General features: G+C 45.2%; 2 protein-coding genes across 19 annotated transcripts in view; both read left to right on the top strand.

The window, feature by feature from the left end:
• Positions 1–19,794, top strand: part of LOC126076514 (uncharacterized) — a 450,270-nt gene that overhangs the window by 174,764 nt on the left and 255,712 nt on the right. The gene's annotated exons all lie outside the window — the stretch shown is intronic.
• PARD3 (par-3 family cell polarity regulator) overlaps positions 5,326–19,794 on the top strand; it is an 870,612-nt gene continuing 856,143 nt past the window's right edge. For all 18 annotated transcript variants that reach the window (XM_049885016.1, XM_049885003.1, XM_049885008.1 and 15 more), the window contains exon 1: positions 5,326–5,529. In XM_049885016.1, the coding sequence (XP_049740973.1) occupies positions 5,410–5,529 (120 nt within the window). In that variant the 5' untranslated portion in view covers positions 5,326–5,409. The remainder of the gene's footprint in view (positions 5,530–19,794) is intronic.

Genomic DNA, 19,794 nt, shown 5'->3' with positions numbered 1-19,794 from the left:
TGGGTGATGAATAGTTAAATGCTCAACAATTAGCCAAAGGTTGGCAATTCGAAACCACCCAGAGTCACCTTGGAAGACAGGCCTGGTGGTCAGCTTCTGAAAGGTCACAGCGTTGAAAACCTCATGGAGCACAGTTCTACTCTGACACGTGTGAGGTTGTCATGAATCAGAATCAACTTGACGGCAACTAACAACAGGCATATGAGACTAACATTACCATACAAGTAAATACTCAGTATGCATGTGAAAAACTACAATGATAACTTTCATCTTCAAAATAATACTGAATTAAAGAAAAAAACAAACCTGTAAATGTCTTCTGTATTCTTAATTACTAACATACTATGGATTATGGATGAGACTTTGGGTTATACAATACCATCTTTATACACACGTGTGTTTATTTCATGGTGCACATGAGTGCAGTTAGATACAGCGGAAGTTATAGTGCAGGTGGTCACACCTGGGCATTTGCAGATAGGCCCCAAAGCCCACATAGAGTTTAATTAATTCTTAGAACTGTCTAGGGTACTCAGAATCAATTGAATCAACCAACTGTAAAAGAGAAGTACAAGTAAGACAAAGGGTCATAATTTTTGACCTAAAATATGCAGAATTAAAAAAAAAACTAAACATAATAAAAAATATTTGTGTAACATTTAACCCTTGGCTTTGGTGACTTTGAGTTAAAAATTCTGCTTCTCAGTGGAACTGGGTTTGCTTTTTCTGCTCACCTCAGGCTAGAAACAGTTTGGTCAAGCTGACCATTTTGCAGACACGAAAGTGTCCTGGCTCTAATCTGTACGGTCAGGTGTTACATGAAGAGCGTAACAGTGAAAGTAAGTTCAATATTTGTCCTGAAATTTTATGAATGTGACTCAAGACACCAAAGTGTCTGGTATACGATGTTACACAGCATTCCTTCTTCATCAATTATTAATATAAATGGAATCACTGCATCCAGATAAAGTAGATAGATTTAAATAAAGGGTTAAGACTTTATTGGTTAGATGAATAAATTTTATACAGTTATTAATCCTGTGGATATTTTAGAGAAAAGAATTGAAAATGTATTAATTATTGAATAGCAGAAGGAATTGATGTAAATACAGTGGTATGAATATTCTCTGGTGCCGCCTCTTTTATGAAGGCATGCCCCCCTCCCCAGCACCACTGTAAACACTTTGCTGGCACTTAATATTTAATGTCTTGAATTTACTTATTGGAGTAGCTATCTTATTCTAACCACTAGATCGTCTTACTAATCTTTACAATTCTGTAATATTTAACCAGAGACCTGGGTGGTGCAAGCAGTTTGTGATCAGCTGCTAATGGAAAGGCTGGTGGTTGGAACCCATGCAGTGACTCTGTGGAAGAGAGGCCTGGTGTTCTTGTAAAGGTTACAACCAAAAAAACCCTATGGAGCAGCTCTGCTGTGTAACACATAGGGTTGCCATGGGTTGGGGGCGACTCCATGACGGCTAACGGCAATGACTTTTAGCCAGAGCTTCCCATGTGGAGGTCTTCAGTAAATGTGTGTGGGACTGAATTAAAGTGAATTGAGTACAGCCTGAGTCGAGTCTTGCTTCCTCAGTTCTGGTCCAGGCCTGGTCACTGACTAGTTGTATTACCAGTCCACATATTTCTCTGAGCCTCGGGCTCCTCCTTGCTTTTGTCCTTTCCCTGATACCATCACCGTAATCATCATCACATGCTATTCTGTGCTGGTCTTTGCCACTCTTTGTCTACATTGTGGTAACTATATTGTGGCAGCAAGTATTAAGTATTTTATTTAATCCCCATGATTTATGAGATAGATATTCTCTGCTCCATTCTCCAGCCGATAAAACTTGAGGCTGGAGAGAGGCTGAGTGCCATGCCTAAGGTACTACTGAATGATTGAATCAGGATCGGAGCATGGATCTGAGCAATGTCTGAAGTACTCTGTTCCTGAACTAGGCTTTCAATTAGAATTATTTTCAGGAAGCCCAACTCTAAATTAGTATAATCTGCCCCCACCTCTCCAGCCCCCCCCCATGTATTTTAACAGAAACAACACCTATAATTATCAATAACCATTGTTCTGGGTCCAAGTATTAATATAAGAAACAAAAAGACCTCAGCAAGGGTTAAGTCATCATCGTTGTTGTTGTTAGGTGCTGTCGAGTTGGTTCTGACTCATAGCGACCCTATGCACAACAGAAGGAAACACTGCCCGGTCCTGCCCCATCCTTACAATCGTTGTTATGCTTGAGCTCATTGTTGCAGCCACTGTGTCAATCCACCTCCTTGAGGGTCTTCCTCTTTTCCGCTGGTGCTGTACTCTGCCAAGCATGGTGTCCTTCTCCAGGGACTGATGCCTTCTGACAACATGTCCAAAGTATGTAAGATGCGGTCTCGCCGTCCTTGCTTCTAAGGAGCATTCTGGTTGTACTTCTTCCAAGACAGATTTGTTCGTTCTTTTGGCAGTCCATGATATATTCCATATTCTTTGCCAACACCACAATTAAAAGGTGTCAATTCTTCTTTGGTCTTCCTTATTCATTGTCCAGCTTTCACATGCATATGATGCGATTGGAAATACCATGGCTTGCGTCAGGCGCACCTTAGTCTTCAAGGTGACATCTTTGCCCTTCATCACTTTAAAGAGGTCCTTTGCAGCAGATTTGCCCAATGCAATGCGTCTTTTGATTTCTTGACTGCTGCTTCCATGGCTGTTGATTATGGATCCAAGTAAAATGAAATCCTTGACAACTTCAATCTTTTCTCTGTTTATCATGATGTTGCTCATTGGTCCAGTTGTGAGGATTTTTGTTTTCTTTATGTTGAAGTGTAATCCATACTGAAGGCTGTGGTTTTGATCTTCATTATAAGTGCTTCAAGTCCTCTTCACTTTCAGCAAGCAAGGTTGTGTCATCTGCGTAACGCAGGTTGTTAATGAGTCTTCCTCCAATCTTGATGCCCTGTTCTTCTTCATATAGTCCAGCTTCTTGTATTATTTGTTCAGCATACAGATTGAATAGGTATGGTGAAAGAATACAACCCTGACACACACCTTTCCTGACTTTAAACCAATCAGTATCCCCTTGTTCTGTCCCAACAACTGCCCCTTGGTCTATGTAAAGGTTCCTCATGAGCACAATTAAGTGTCCTGGAATTCCCATCATAGCTGTCACAAACTATTGTGTAGAAATGTTGAATGTTGTAGCCAAACAGGAGTGTTATGAGCCTTACCTATGACTGTGGAAGGAATCCAGGACTCTATTTCTGGGTCTGCCTGGAGCTTTCTCTGTGACCTTGGGCAAGCAACTTCACCACTTTGTCAATACCTTGGGGTAAGATGGTGATGAGGACACACAATGCCTACTTATTGCAACTTCACTACTTTGTCAATACCTTGGGGTAAGATGGTGATGAGGACACACAACGCCTACTTATTACATTGTTTTGCATTGTTTTGCTAAGAAAGGTAAGAGCGTTGGTCAAGGGCTGCGAGATGGCAGTGTACTGTTTTTATCTAACAAATTGTACTATAGGTGGTGGGCGCAGTGTGGGATAGTGGAGAATGCAGGGATTTTGTCATGTTCCCTTTTTTAAAATGGTTGGTGGAGTTTCATGTATTGGTTGATAACCAGCAATTTCTGCTCCAAATGCTGAAATTCTCCACTCGAGCTCATGGGAGCTGTTACTACTTTTACATGTCCTAGCAACAACTGGCAGAAATGAATTTACTATCATTTGGGACAGACTAGCGTCAACAAAGAATCTTTGCTGACATTAAACATAGTAACAGAGTTACTAAGAAATCATAGCTCATAACTAAGACAGCGATGGGCTTCAGTTAGTTACTCTTCTTGACTTGGTTCACGTTCTTTTAAATTGTTCATCTCCTGCATGTAACTAATTACGTTGTTGCCTTCTCTGCCAGGGGTTTAAGTCCCTGCGTTAAGCGCTAGCGCATCGTTGGGATCCTTTTGCAGTTTTTCCCCAAGGCAGTCTGAGTATATTGTTCATAGATTTCCGTGAGGATTGTTTATGTTGCAGAAATTTTAAACAAATAAAACTATCTGAATTGCTGATGTATACAATTCTAGGTATTTAAGCGAGTGGATCGTCAGGGGATCGCAGGAAACTTCAAGGTAAATTGCGGCCTCAGGAGACAGACCCGGCCCAGTCAGAGCTTCACCAATCTCCCCGCCCCCCCCAGCAGATGGATTAATTTTTGCTTTTAATGCATAACAATCCCTGCCTGGCCTCGCAGCGCAGCGACCCAGAGCAGAAGCCCCGTCAGGCTGTGGGCCGGGGACAGGCGTTCGGGGTGCCAGGATCCATCTGCGGGAGGAGAAATCTCAGCTGGAATATCCCGGCAGAGCCCCGTTCCAATCTCCTGGGGACATGGTTACTGCTCTTCTCAAAACGATCTCCGTGCTTTGAGCCTGATGCGCCGAGTGTAAACTGCTTTTCATAGAAACCATTGCACCCGAAACGCCCCCGGCTGAGGAGGGGGATTAAAAGTGACAAAGAAAGGGGGAGGGGGTTTTGGAGAGACCTCTGGGGGCTAGGAACTGGCGATCCCCAAGCAGGGGCCGGAAGGTCCGAGTGCAGTACCGAAGTGTCCTCGGGTGCGTGAAGGGGGCTAGGAAGGGAGGGACCCGGCGCCGGGGCTGGGGGTTCGGTGGGTGAGACGGGGCTGCTGCCCGGCTGCCAGCTCGCAGCCGCCCGGCGCCTCGGCCTCCTACCTCCTGCCGCGCCGCTGAGGGAACGGGATAGAAAAGCAAAACCCCAGCCTGCAACGGTGGGGTGTGGGGTGGAGGGTCCAGCCGCCCCCCTGCAGTCCGGCCACCGCCCACGCCCCTCCGGGAGGGCGGGGACGAGGTGAGCGCTGGGCCGTGGCAATGCGCTCCGCCTCCATGGCGCGGAGTCCGCGGCCCGCGCCGCGCCTCCCCCCCTTGCCGCATGCGAGCAGTGTTTTGTGCCTCGGCGCTGCTCCTCCTCCTCCTCCCCTGCGCGCTCCCCTCCCCCAGCGGCCGCGACTGAGAGCCAGCGCCGGAGAGCCTGAGCCGCCGCCGCCGCGGAGCGCGCCAGAGACGCCGAACAGGTGGCCGGAGGCTGCGGGCGCCGAGGCGAGGGCGGAGGGCGGAGGGCGGCTCGCGGAGAGCAGCGAGAGCCCCCGGCCGCGCGGGCCTCCGGGCGCCGAGCATGCGAGCCGAGCGCCCCCCTGGCCGCGCCGCCGCCCCGCGCCCCTAGCCACAGCCGGCTGCGCCCGGGCGCCTGTGGTGCCGTCCTCGGCCCGCCGCCGAGCGGGGGCTCCGCCGCGCGTCCCCCGGGGGGTCCAGCCGCCCCGGCCGGGTGGCCGTTCCAGCCGAGGGCTCAGCGAGGGAGCGCGCGTGGGACCGCGGCGGCGGCAGCATGAAAGTGACGGTGTGTTTCGGGAGGACCCGGGTGGTCGTGCCGTGCGGAGACGGCAACATGAAAGTTTTCAACCTCATCCAGCAAGCGGTGACCCGCTACAGGAAGGCCATCGCCAAGGTGAGGGGCCGGGGCTGGGCGCGCGGGGCCGCTGGAGGGGTGGGTGGGGGGTCGGCGGAGCCGGGAGGGGAGGGGAGGGAGTGCCGGAGGAGGAGGAGGAGGAGGAGGAGGAGGGAAGGCGCTCGGGATCAATATGGCGCTTCCTGGAAAGGGGGAGGAGGGAACACCGAGGGGGAGAGGCGGGGAAAGGGAAAGTGCGGCGGGCCGGCTCGGCCTGGGCCGGGCGCCTGGCCCGGGGTCCCGGCGCTCTCCCTGTCCCGGAGTTGCCGGGCGGGTTGGAAAGTTTTCAGCTCCGGGTGGGACGGCCGGAGCGAATGGGGCAGACTGGCAGCCGAGGGAACTGCATCATGGCTGCGCCGGGGACCCGCCCCATGGGCCGGGGGCGACGAGAGCGCGGGCACCGTGGCCGGACCCTGCGCTTCTCCCGCCCGCACCCGGGGCCAAGCGCGGCCCCCCGCCGCCCCTCTGGGCTCCCGGCTCGCGGCTGCAGCGGCCGGTCGCGCCGCGGGGTCGCTGGGCAGAGGCGGGCAGTGCCGCGCGGGCCGGCGCCAATTACAGGCTGCCTCCTGGGGCCCCTGTAAGAAGGAGCAAAAGCCCCAAATCAAACGCACCGAGGGCACCGGGGCCAACCTGGCGGGACGCCTCTCTCCCAGGCCGGTGGCTGCGGCCAGTTGAAATCCAGCCCCAGGCCTTTCCCCGATTCAGGCCCTGCGGGCAAAGGCTGGGGAAAATAGAACTTTTTTTTGGTGTGAGAAGAGTTTATTTATTCCATATACAACGGAGAGGGATTGCGTTGCTTCTCTCCACTCCTTTTCTCCGGTGTTGGAGATGAGAAGTGGGGGAAAGAGGGCCAAGGTGAAGAGCCTTTTTCTCCCTACCGACTGCGGGTAGGGGTGGCCCGGCGCGTTTTGGGTCGTGCTGGGTGGGAGGAGAGTCTCTGGCTTGGGGTCGGGAAGGCGGTCCCAAAGGGGGACACCCTTTCCCAATCGCTCGCGAGCGTTTGCCGAGCAGAGACTCTTCGCAATGAAGAGGCTCGGGTGCAGGGCTCCTTAAAGAAGAACCACCCTTGAATCATTCACTGAGTTAAAAGTTTTCCTGCTGGGAACTCAGCTTTTATGTTTCTGGAACTAGTTCCATGTGGTGCCGGCACTGCTGAGCCAGGGCCTGATTTCGGAGTCGAGTAGATTTCCCTTTTTCTTCGTGGAGTGATAACATTGTTTCCACGTAACTACATTCCTCTACAATGTGTCAGAAGTGAAAAGGCATTTCGTTAAATTGTTTCATCGGCTGTGTCTGTGTCTGACAACGGCCCACGCTCAAGTTTCTCTCAAGCACCTGAGGATACTTCCTTTGGAAATTGTATGGTAACGTTTGGTGGGAAGCATCTCGGCTTTTGTTTTCCCCATTTGTTCCTGATAGCGGAGTGCTCTGGCTCCTGTGGGTTTTGGATTAGCAGATAAGGGAGAAGGTGGCTTTGCCAATCTGAATGTGTAGAGGGTGGATTCAGAGCTCAGTGTGGCATCTTCCAATTCTAAAATTAATTTGGAAGAAAAAAACTTTCTCATTATTTTAAAGTACGCATTGAGAAAAAATCTAATGCAATAGCATACATTTGGTGTTTTAAAGATAATTTGGGGGAGAGTTTAGGAACCTGACATGTTGACTTTATTTAATAGCTCTAAAATCTTCCTTGTAGTTGGTTGAACCCTTTTATGGAAAGTCAAATAAAATTAGTGGAAATTGGGCATCTGTTTATCTTGCAAAGCTGATGGGGGGGGAGGGAACGGCTTTCTAAATCTATTTAGCATCTTGAAGGATTGTATATGAATGCAGTTTATGATCTCTGTATTCTAAATCAGTAATGGTTGCCCATGTACTTTGAAAACCAACAACATAAGTTGTGAAAGGAAAAAGGAATACGATAATGTGTACCGTGTACCGTGCAGTGTGCTTAGGTTCCTGAGAAGGGAGCAGGTGGTAAGCATTTCTTTTCAACTTTACTCATTTTGCATCGTTAAAACTAGTCTTATTTCATGATGCACACAGTGCACACTGATTGAATGGCCTGCTTGGGAAATACAAATGCATCTCCCAAACAAGTCAATAAACAACAAAAATCTGGTTGAGTTACTCATTCATTGCACACAAATTTTAAGGCATTTAATATGTCCAAGACACTATTCTGGGTGCTGGCCATTCAGGGGCTCCCACTGCCTGCTTTGTAGAAAATGGATTGCAAGTGTCTAGGACAAAAGGCTCTGAGGTCCTCCAGGTGAAGCAGGTAGTGGTGTGGAGCAGCGTGGATAGAAGAGAATGTGTCTGATGTGTTAGGAAGTGCAGTTCAGAGGCCTTGGTGATAGACCTGTTACAGCTGCTAAGCAAAAGGTTGGCAGGGCGAGCCCACCAGCCGCTGGAGGAGAAAGATATGGCAGTCTGCTTGCAGAAAGTTTTACAGCCTTGGAAACCCTATGGGGCAGTTCTCCTCCGTCCTATAGGGTCGCTGTGAGTTGGAATCGATAACAGTGGGTTTGAGTTTTTTGGTTGGTGATAGATCTGAACCTTGTTCTTGAATATTAGTGATCAATGCTTCACAGTGACCTGGCCGGGCAGAAGCAGTGCAGTTTTCTTAAGGGAGCCTGCCTGGCAAGTCTTCACCAAAGAGAAAAGGCATGTTGCTGAGTTCTGAAGGGTAAGGTGGAAGGAAGGGTGACGACAGCACTGGGGTTGGATATGGATGAGATGGAGAAGTCAACAATGATTCAGGGGTTCCCAGAGTTATTTAAATGCTCTTCAAGTGCGATGCATAGTTCGGTAGTTCGGTTTTAACGTGAGTTGTGCAGTATACAAAGTACAGTCACGGATTGCAAGACTTGACTTTCACATGTTGCAAGGGCCTGAGTGAGTATCTTCTGAGTCCATTTGTAGTTTTCCCTCTTAAATTGCTAGGTAATGATTAAGATTAATCTTTAGTCTTTTCTTTCTTCATACTTCCCTCACCCTATTAAAATGATTATGAAGCAAACAAGTACGAACACGTGTTTTTAAGTTTTGTTCTCTTACCTCTCCCTCTTATTGTTTAATAAAAAAAAAAAAAAGAAGACAATTCTGTATAACAACTTTGGTAGCTGGGTGGCTGTAGAGTGGTGTTTGGGTTGCTAGGTGACATGTGGTGATGAACTCCCATTTGGTGGGGAAAATGTGAGAAGATCATGTTTATGGCTTTGGATTAAAATCAACAAGCCCCCCCCCCCCAAAAAAAAAAAAAGAAAGAAAAATTCCAGCTACTCACGAAGGCTCTCTCTGTAGTAAGCATTTTGCAGTATGATGGGGCTAATTTTTGGCATTATACATGACCTGTGTTCTCTTCAGGTTAAGCAAATTATTTTTTCTGGAGAGTAGAGTGGAATAATTTAATACCAGAAGTATCCTCAATAAGCAGATATCTGAAGGCTGTGAAGTGTTTTTGTGGTTATGATCACTGATAGTTGAGAATGTTTTGGCTCTTTGTCCCCATTCACCCATCCTCATCCAGACGCTTTCTGAGGAGGACGTAGAGAACCAGGTTACATGGATCTTTCTCATGAATGCTTAGGGCTGGGAGGACTGACAGACCATGTATGTGTCTGCTGTGATCATGCCTGGGGCCTGACTCACCCCTGATTCCCAAAGGACATAAGGTACGGAGTGCCAAAAACAAGCACAGTGTTTGTTGGGGGCTACTGTATAAAGATCTCAGGTTATATGAAGAAATAAAAGACTATATCCTTGTACTCCAGAAGAATATAAGATAGTTTAGGAGACAGGGCGAGTATATAAAACTGTAAATAACAATAGGTGGTAGCACCTAATTGGCAACAGGGTAGTGCTGACAGTAATTGTTTCTGGATTCCAGAGGTGGAGGGTGGGAAAGATGCCATTCCATCACTGGGGCTTCTGTTGGGCTTAGACCGTGGAAGGCAGGCCTTGGTTTAGGACGGTGCTTCTTACCTGACTGGTGGAGTGACTGGTCGTTATAGGGGGTTCTGATTCTGTGGGTTTGCAGTGGGGTCCAGGCGTGTGAGCCTGGAGAGCATCCCTTGTGATTCTGAGAAGTGGGAGGGAAGGCATTCTAGGAAGGGGAACAGACTGAAAAAAGCTGATTCAGACAGCCAAGGCCAGTTGGGAGCCTCTGGAGGACTCATGTCAGACTGGTAGGTTGGGATCAAGCTAAGGAGGACTTGGAATGCCCACACAAGACACCAGGTGGGACTATGCCATTAGGTGGTACAGAAGCCTCCAAGTTACTTGGGCAGGACAATGATATGGACAAAGGATCCTCTGGAAAGATGAACTGAGCAGCCGTTTACATGGGATCTGCATTCATTCTAAAGAAATGCTGCTAACTGACTGATGGGGGGCTGGGGAAAAGAGATGAAGGGTGAGAGTGAGTGAGGGGACTTCTGAACTTCTTAGCTCACTCTCTCCCATCTGATAGCCCTCTTCTTGGGGAGATGGTGGGAGCTTTTGTCTGGGTTTGGACATCCAGATGTACTAGCTGTTTAACCTTGGGCAAGTCAACCCTTCACAGCCTCATTTTTCTCATCTGTAAAGTGGGATAATCTCTCATAGGGTTAATGTGAGTGTTGAACAGGTTGAGGAACATCAAACTCTTTAGCCCTGGGTCTGGGATGCAGTAGCTCAGAAAGTGAATTATTTCAATCACAAGTATATTTTGTCCACCAAACAGTTTTACTTCCTGGGAAACTTTTATAAGTATTCCAGTATTCCCTGGTTGGGTTTTTTCTTCACTGCTTAAAGGCAGTATGTAATTAAGTTAAAGAATAGGTAAAAATGTCAATATTTGCCTAAACACCATCGCAATCAGAAGGGCATATTGTGTGTGTGTGTACACGTAGGTATGTGTGTGTGTAGTGGGGGTGGACAGGGAATGTAAGAGCCACTGGTATTTGCTTTATTATAGGTTGATTATTTGGGTCTCTGTTTTTTGGGCAATTGCTTCTTTCCCTCAAGCATGGGAACTTAATAGCAATTTATTTTTGTTATTTCTAAAATAACAACTTGAGTTTATGGACAGTAACTATAATCGCACTTTTGAAAAGTTTTTTTTAAAGGTACTGTTGATTTCTAAATTCATGCAAGTCATTTTTTTTTTTTTGAAAATCTTGTGATTGATCGGAGATTTTTCTGTGCAAATAAGCATATGCCTGCATGTTGTTACACATTTACAAACTTGTTGAAATGTTTACAGGAACGGTTATGTATACTACTGCAGAGATTGAAGATAGAGACAAACAAAAATTAGTGAAATGAAAGACGATTCGTTGTTTTTATTAATATTTTCTGTCTTCCCTCTAAAGGAAAAAAAAATTTTTTTTTTTGAAAGGCTGATGTTTCTAAAATTCAAATCTAAGTGTGCTCTACTGCCCCCTTTTCCAGAGGCCAAGTCCTGTGTCCTCAAGGCAGCCTGTCTGTGCCTTGCAGGGCTCCTTCTCCCTGCCTCCCAGTCTCTCCACCAGACTCCCCAGGCCCCACTTACTTGGAATTGCTTCCACTTTCCTGCCTCCAGCTCTAGGCTTATCTGTTTCTTCTCCCTGGAATCCTTGCTACCGCTTTCCACTCAGTGTCTGCTCATCCGTGGAACCTCAGCTCAGATCAGCCTTCTCTGGAAGGCTGTCCCTGCATCCCCAGGCTGTTTGAGCTTCTCCCTCTTTTATGCTTCTCCTGGGGACTTCCTGTGCCTCCCACACGGACCTAGAAGAATGTGCTTGTCTGCGCGCTGTGTAAGTGTGCTAGCCTGTTGGACAGAACCACATCCCTTCTCCTTCCAGGCGAAATGCTTGAAAGTGATGGCACTCTCTTAGTCATATTTGTACATCCAGTACCTGTCACATGCTAGGCATAAAAACAAAAAGTTGAGGATAAACACACCTGCATGCATTCACACCCAAAAATGACACTTTCTTTAACTTAGAAGATGATAACCGGTACTTGCTACTTTTAAGGACTTTAAGGTTTGGTGTGTTTGGCATATTGGCACAAACAGCTTGTAACTGAAACTACGATTCAGCGTGGAGTATCTGAAAGTTATTCTTTTGTGCCAGCTATTTTGAAGGAGATATGGGCAGTTCAGTCTTTTTCAGACCCAGCAGAGGATAGTCCGGGGTTTACATTAGGCAAGGTTGAAGGCAGGTGGCCAGGCCACTGTGGGAACCTGGCCCTGAAATACACCTATGCTCAAGCTGGTGACTCTAATTCTGTCAGTTGGGATCCTTGGGTGAGTGTCAGGATTAAATAGAAATGTTTAGGATCTGAGATGCTCAGAGAGGATCTGGCCAATGTGAAGTGCTTCTTGGCAAGTGGTGAGTGCGGATGGATTGGTTGTGGAGGTACCATTAAAATTCCACTTGGATCACAAATCCGTTGAAGAATAGTCCATCTTTCCTGGGAGGTCTTTCTCCCTTTAGAGTAGGACGTGGCATCCCTGGGTGGTTGCAGATGGTTAATGCACTCAGCTGCTAACCAGAAAGTTGGAGGTTCAAGTCCACCCAGAGGTGCCCTGGAAGAGAGGCCTGGCACTCTACTTCCAAAAAAATCAGCCATTGAAAAAAACCCACTGTCGAGCAGTTCAACCCTGACACACACAGGGTTGTCCAGAGTACGTATCGACTCAAGGGGAACTGGTTTTTAGAGTTGGACGCAGACTGGTGATGCTGAACATGTAATAGAAAGTCAAAGTCCTCTTTAGTTTTCCTTAAGGGTGGAAAGAAATGCTTAAAATTGGGCCAGGAAGGTGCTTCCCGTAGGTAATTTCACATAATTGTCCCCAGCCTCGCTCAGTGGGAGTGGAGATGGTGTTTTGACAGCAGTGAGCTGCCCTCTTCAGGCCCACACAGTGTCCTTCCCCCCCTCAGTTTCTTAGGCCACATTCCTACCTCGGACCAAGGTCAGTGGCAGTAGAGCAGGGGGTTAGTAAATTTAGAAAAAAATCACCTGATTTTGGTAGCTTTTCTTTGCTTTACACGGCAAATAGAAAAACAAATAGTCTTATGAAAAGAAATACAGAGTTCACCGATCAAAGTAGAGACTTTGTTTTTTAAATTTGTCATTTTATTCTACTTAAAAATTTTTACATTTGGAAGGATTATGTAAATATGACTTTTTTTCATAGTTGTCTGTCTTTTTGTGTCTGGCTTTCCATCTTTAGGTGGTCTTTGCCATTACATTTTACTTTTGCTTATTTTTTTTTTTTCCATCAATTGATACTGGTGTTTACAAATAGGATTTCAAGCTTCACATCCATATGACTTGAAAAATCAGTTATTTAACCCTCTTCTCTTAAGAAAGACTGCATAGCATATATCCAAGAGAAATGAAGACATTCCACAGAAGAACATATATGTGGATGTTTATAGCAGCATTATTAATTTAGCCAACAAATGGAAATAACCCAAATGCCCACCAACTGATAAACGGATAAACAAAATGTGGTATATGCGTATGTTGGAATGTTATCCAGCAATCAAAAGGAATGCAGTCCTGATACATGCTACAGCATGGATAAACCTTGAAAACAACATGCTTAGTGAAAGAAGCCAGTCACAAAAGACTACCTGTTGTATGACTCCATCTATGTGAAACGTCCAGAATAGACAGAAAGTACATCAGTGGTTGCCTAGGGCTGGAGGGTGGGGGGAATGGGGTGTGGCTGCTAATGGGTGCAGGGTTTCTTTCTCAGGTGATGAAAATGTTCTAAACTTAGAGGCGATGGTTGCATAACTCTGTGACTGTGCTAAGAACTCTTGAATTGTACATTGAAATAGATGAATTTTATGGTATGTGATTATATCTCAATAAATATGTTGAAAAAACAGACTACAAAAGCCCCTATGAACAAGATTCCATTTTTAGGTATTTTATAGTTCTGAGAGTCGCATAAAACACCATGTATCTATGTGCCAGAGATGTTCAAAAACCTCAAATGAAAACTGGCAATTTTTAGGAGTGTTTCACACAATGTGTAGACCCTGTGTGTCTGCTCGGTCCTGTTATTGTTTGGTAAGCTCTTGATCGCTGGGCCTCCAAGTCCCCTGGACTCTCCACCCTCCATCCCCAAACTTTTTAGGCTTCACGAACTCTTCACCTCTTTTCCCTCAGCCAGGGACTCCTTCTGCCCAGCTTCCCAGCTGCATTTACTGCTACTGTCTTTGCGGAACTAAGGTTGACTTGGATGCCCCAGAGATGTCCCTAATGGAAGAGCTTGTCCAGCTTTTGGTTTTGGCCCCCACTTGTTTTCTGCTGTGGCAAATCTCGCAACCCTCCTCGAGCCTCAGTTTTCCCATCTTGTTGCTGACCCACTTTTAAAAAACATGTATATATTTTTGTTCAAAATTATTCTGTTATTGTTGAGAATATACACAGCAAAACATACACCCCGTTCAGCAGTTTGTATTACATTGTTCAAGCGGTACCATCATCCTCACCCTCCTTTTCTGAGTCACCTCTTCCTCATTAAAATAAGCTCACTGCCCCTTAGGTTTCCTATCTAATATTTTGAATTGCTGTGGTCGATTGATTTGATGGCAATGAGTTTAGTTTTTTTTTTGGTTGTCTACATGACCCCATGTAGATAGTTCTTGTTGCTGACCCACTTCGCATGTTCAGAAGCGCCTGGCTGGGCTCTTGCCATCAGTTCTCTGAGCTTTAGAGAAGACTTCTAGTCTGTCCAGTTGGCTTTGGTGCTCATGGGGACCCTGAGGCAGGAGTGATGTACAGTGACGTTTGAGAGGAGCAAACAGAGTACAGAATGTTCCCCACCTCCCATGAGAATATTTTGCTTCCCAAATTTTGAAATAATGGTGCTTGTCTCCTGGGTCAAACACGTCTTATTGAGAGGGCAAATTTTGCCTAGTGTGTCCTTCAGAATTCCTTATCCTCTCAAGATAAGTATCTTTTTCAGGTAAATCATATGCTCAGGAGTAACTTAGTAAGATCGTTCCCTTTGGTTGTGAATGATCACTTAATATATGATAACCCATTGTCCTTGAGTCAGTTCTGACTCATAGCAATCCTATAGGACAGAGTAGAACTGCCCCATAGGGTTTCCAAGGAGTGGATTTGAACTGCTGACCTTTTGGTTAACATCTGAGCTCTTAACCACTGTGCCCCCCAGGGCTCTAAATGTGTGATACTGTGTGTGTATACATATACCCTTATGTTCATGAAGTTGTTGGTTTTATGATGCTGTACATTTAAGTGGTTTAGAGATAACAATCAAATCAATATTGTTTCTCTCACTCTTGATTTTTCTTTAATATTAAGATATACCATAAGACAATTTTTTGGAACTCAGATATATTTTTTCTGGTATATGTTTTTTTTTTTTTTTTCCTTGTCGTTTGTATTACATTTCTTTGGACCGACAACCTGTGGCAGAGGAGTGAAGGTGACCAAGTTTTCCTCCTTTGTACTGTGGCGGACTTTGTTAAAGGCAGTGCTGACTGGGCAGCTGGTGGGCCATCCCCAGGCTGTCGCCGGGCAGAGCTGTTGGCTTGGCCTCGTGCGCTGGGAACAGGCCCTGCTGGACTTCTGGAGGAGCTGGTCCTTTCCCAGCAGCCTCACCCATCTTCTGGAAGGAAAGTAGCATCAGCATCTGGCTGTCAAGTAGGGTGGCTGGAGAGGCTTGGGGATTAGGGACGAATGAATGAAGACTGGCCCATCTCAATGGGGGACTGGAATACTTAAATCTCTATTCCTAAAAGGCCCCTTTGAGATATCCTAAAATAAAACTCAATGTTTCCTTCTTGAACACTTCAGAAAACAACTTGCTGTATGTCTCAAAAACCTAAAATTGTTTAACGATCAAAATATATCATATTAACAGGTTAAGAAAACACAAAGAGGAGTGTACTGCTTTAGTGTAGGTGGTTGATATGAGAATGGGTTTTTTTTGGTTCTATTTTAAGTATACAATACAAATTGGGAAATCTTTTCATGTCTTTGTTTTAATTTTCTTTTCTAAAATCCAGCACTAAGTCCAAAAATTAAAAACAAACTGTTTTTTCAGGGAACACATTTTCCCAGACCACAGAGACATTTAAGATGTATAATTTATAATTCTGAAACCCAGTGTGCAAAGTCATATGTGAGTAATGGTTAGCCAGGTTCCTGCCCAGCAGGGTTATAGTCTGAACCCAGATTTCTGTTATTACAGCCGGCAGTACCTGCGGAATAGGGAGTAAAATGTACAGGATATCGGTGCCTGCCTTACGACCACACAGGATATGACTAATCACTGCCTCCATTAAAATTGAATGGAAGACTTGGTACCTTTAGCGCTTTGTTATAGATCCTTTCAAACAAATCAAGTGGATTTATAAGTGAAAGCGCATCACACAGAATTGCAAACTATTTAAACAACTCCATCTGGAAGACAGGGGCATCACATCATTTGCAGTGTTTAAGGGATATAAATGAGTGTATTTTAAATTATGAAGGCACACGTGATCAGGAGAATGTCCTAATAAGGAAACCTGGAAAACTAACAAACCCCTGAGCTTTCTGTGATGGGGTCAGTTTTATCTTTTGCATTTTGTGACCCACTGCCTAAAACACAGATCTTTGCAAAAGCACCGTTAGCTGAAAGCGGCCAGTTTGGTTGTGGTTGTTTTCACCCCTAGGAGGCGGGCATCGGAGTGATGTACTCTGGGACAAGATCTGGAAGAGTAGATTCCATTGCTTCTCTGTCGGAGAGCAAGAACCATAACCACTGTGAGCCCAGGATTCTTTGCTTCTCACACTGTCTGCTTCCCGGGATTGCTGTCAGGGTGAGAGGAGAGAGTGTGAAAGAAAAGGCACTGTAGAAAACAGAAGAGAGTAGATGTCAGCTGTCACTGTTATTTTGTTTTTGCTAAGAATGATTGCCAGTGATTAAGGCTCACTTCAGTTGTTTTTTCTCATCCTCATTAGAACTGCACTAGATGTGGGAAGTTGAATGTGTGGTAGAACTCTCCTTAAAACAAAAAAAATTCACTTAAGAAAACATTCTTCTGCAATTTAAAAATAAAATCCCAGTGACATTGATTTGGATGCCCAAAGGATGTCCATAATGGAAGAGCTTTTCCAGTTTTTGGTTTTGGCCCCTGGTAGTTTTGAGCTTTGGCAAATTCTGCAAGCGCTGTGAGCCTCAGTTTTCCCATCTGTAAATTGGTGATGTTACCTTTTGTTGGCTGTCCCAGTATCAAGCAATTTAGTGTAGATAATGCTCATGCTATATAATAGGCTTTTGGTGAATATTAGTTCTTTCTTTCTCATCAAGTTTTAAGCATGGGTTAGGCACAATTTCAGTGGCTAATTTGCAAAGTCAAATTAATTTTTATTTGATTGATGATACCAAGAGTTGCTTTTCAAGATAACCTGTGAGTCATTTTTTTTCTTCTGAAAGTGCCATCATAATCTCAAGTGTTAGTATTTACTAATTCAGTTGGAAATAGAGGAAATAATTCTAGGTCCAAGAATGTTCAGACTGTCCAGTAGTTAAAGCCGATTCTTTTACAGAGAAGGAGAATTGTGCTTGGCCAACTGTCTTAGCTGAGTGGGTTTAGCTACTGTTAACCCTTGTTACTTTCTAAAACAATTGCAGCTGTCCCATTGCTGGATCAAAGGAAATTATGTGACGTTTCTTTGTTGTGCCTACAATGTTTTAAATGGCGTTGGTTACACATTTTAAAATTTCTTTTGAAACTCGGAAAGAATAAAACTAGGAACTGTAAATATGATTGATATTTCTAAAGTGCACAGATGTTGTAAAGACCTTTAGCAGTTATTAACTAGTAGTAGTTCTGAGAATACCCTGGAACTCCAAGAGATAATCTCAGTTACAAAATACAACGGGAAAGGTGGCATTTTTGTGACCCCTCTAACCCTGTGTTACATATAGGCGTCTGTAATTCATATGCCCATAATACCTCCTTACTCTTCTCTGGATCTTATGATGATTTCGGGCAGCTACATCAGCAGGAAAGGAACACAGACCATGTTTTGCTTAGGTAGGTAGTTGTAAGGGTTGACAGATTGATGCAAGTTTTAATACTTTAGTTCAGCCAAAGGCACCCATTGCCGATCAACTGTAGACTTCACCCAGGAGTTGACCTATTTATCCTACTGAATAGGGAGTGGTGGCTTTAAGGCTTCTTCAGCTTCTGGGCATGGCAGTACTGTTACATCAGACTTGCAGGATTATGAACACATTTGCTTCATGTTCGGGGGACCACCTGCGCTCCATCTTTTCCCCCACCATAACACTGAACGTTGTTTTCCTCTCCTTGAGAACCTTAAATATCTTATTAATTGAAATAATGGTTCCTCCATCTCCCCATATGTGGTTAGGGAAATTGCTAAGTAGTGATTAAAATAATAAAGCTTATCTAGTTGCACAACTTTCATATTTTGACTTTGTTCCCTTCTAGTATTTGTTTGTAAACATTGTTTCACATGAGTACATTGGAAGTCCAGAGTTTTCGGTTGGTACATATGTGAAAAAGAGATACGACAGTAGCAAGATTAAAAACCAAAACAAACAGACAAAAAAAACCAAAACCAAACCCCTTGCCCTGAGTTGATTCCAGCTCACAGTGACCCTATAGGACAGAGTAGAACTGCCCCATCGGGTTTCCCAGGCTGTAATCTTTACAGAGGCAGACTGCCACATCTTTCTCCCTTGGAGCAGATGGTGGATATGAACTGCCAGCCTTGCGGTTAGCAGCCGAGCCCTTAACCATGGTGTCGTCAGGGCTCCTTATGCAAGATTAGAATTTATGTATTTCTCTTCACTCTTCATTGTGCATTGCTACTGAAAGTGATGAATGGTGCTTTCAAAAACTTCCCAGAATACCCAAGCATTTTGTAGCAAAACTTTAGAAAACTAACTCTGGGGAAGTTTTAGACAGACCTTGGTCTGTTTTGGTAGGCGGATGAGGTGCAATTTTAAGTCTGAAGCAGATGGGTTTTGGGTTCTAAGTTCGTTTTTTTTTTTACTTATGAGAAAGGGAGCTGCTTTGTTTATCCATTCAGGGGATATTATTTTCAGCTCGGTCTTTGCTTTTGGTGCCATAAAGCTTTTTAGGTCAAAATGGATGCTTAGCAGCTCTTGTCCAAGCGGTTGGGGAGCTGTTGTAGAAAGTAGCGTAAGCAGTGATACCTATCACTTTTCCTCAGCCCTGAGTCATTGAGAAGGAGTTCCAGAGAGGTCTGAGGAGAGCTAGGAGATTGTTAAGATGAGAGCTAGCACTTAAAGAGTGTGCTGTGTGTTGTATCTTATGTACTTACATTAATCCCAAGGGGTGGAGGTATTGGTGCAGCCCCTAGTTTATAAGTGAGGAAGCGTAGGCTAAAGAGAATAAGAAAGTAGCCATAGGTTGCCCATCTGGTACATGGCTGGGCCTTGTCAGGCAGATCCCTCTGATTTCAGAGCCTGTACTTTGATTCACTACATTATGACGCATTGATACAGCCTGTGCCTTTAGGATGCTTCAGTTCCACCAGAAAGATGAAGTAGTCCCCACAGGAGAAGAACTGGTTATGTTCTGACTTTGGTTACCTGAAATGGCTCATATGCATTTAGGGAAGGAGTGTACCTTTGGGGTGACCTAGATGTTAGCGAGGGTCAAGGAGGCTTGTCTAGCTGTCACGGACCCTTGCTGCTCAAGTGTGGTCCATGGACCAGCGGCATTGGCCCTGCTCGGAAGCATGTTCTAAGTGTAGACTCTTGGACGGTATCCTAGGCCCACTATACCATAATCTGCATTTTTCCAGGCCCCCTTGGTGGTACCAGAGCAGTTGTTCTCAACCTTGGCTGCAAGGTGGTGGAAACACCAATTTAAAATACTGTTTCCCAGGCACCAGCACAGACTGAAGAAATCAGAATCTCTGGGGCGGAGGTTGGATATAGATATTTCTACAAAGCCAGAATGGGGAGCTACTGGTCTAGAGCAACCAGCGGACACTTAAGGGTTGTTGCATCATATGATGTGGCTGTCACTGAAGATTGCAGAGCGCAAGCTGAGAGGCTCAGGCACGTTGCTTCAGGGCTGATCACTTGTGTGAAGTGTGACAATCTGTACATTTTCATTTCTGCTGTTTGAAGTCACCCAGTTCTCCCACCTGTTAATTTTGTTGTTTTTTAATAGAAGTGATGGACAACATGTGTGTTAGGTATTCTTTGGGTTTTAGTTGTTAACTCTTAAATGATGTCTAGCCTGAGTTCAAACA

Source organism: Elephas maximus, chromosome 4 (assembly GCF_024166365.1).
Source record: "Elephas maximus indicus isolate mEleMax1 chromosome 4, mEleMax1 primary haplotype, whole genome shotgun sequence".
NCBI classification, from domain to species: Eukaryota; Metazoa; Chordata; class Mammalia; order Proboscidea; family Elephantidae; genus Elephas; species Elephas maximus.
Note: the sequence above shows the minus strand (reverse complement) of the source record. Positions and strands in the feature narration are given on the sequence as shown.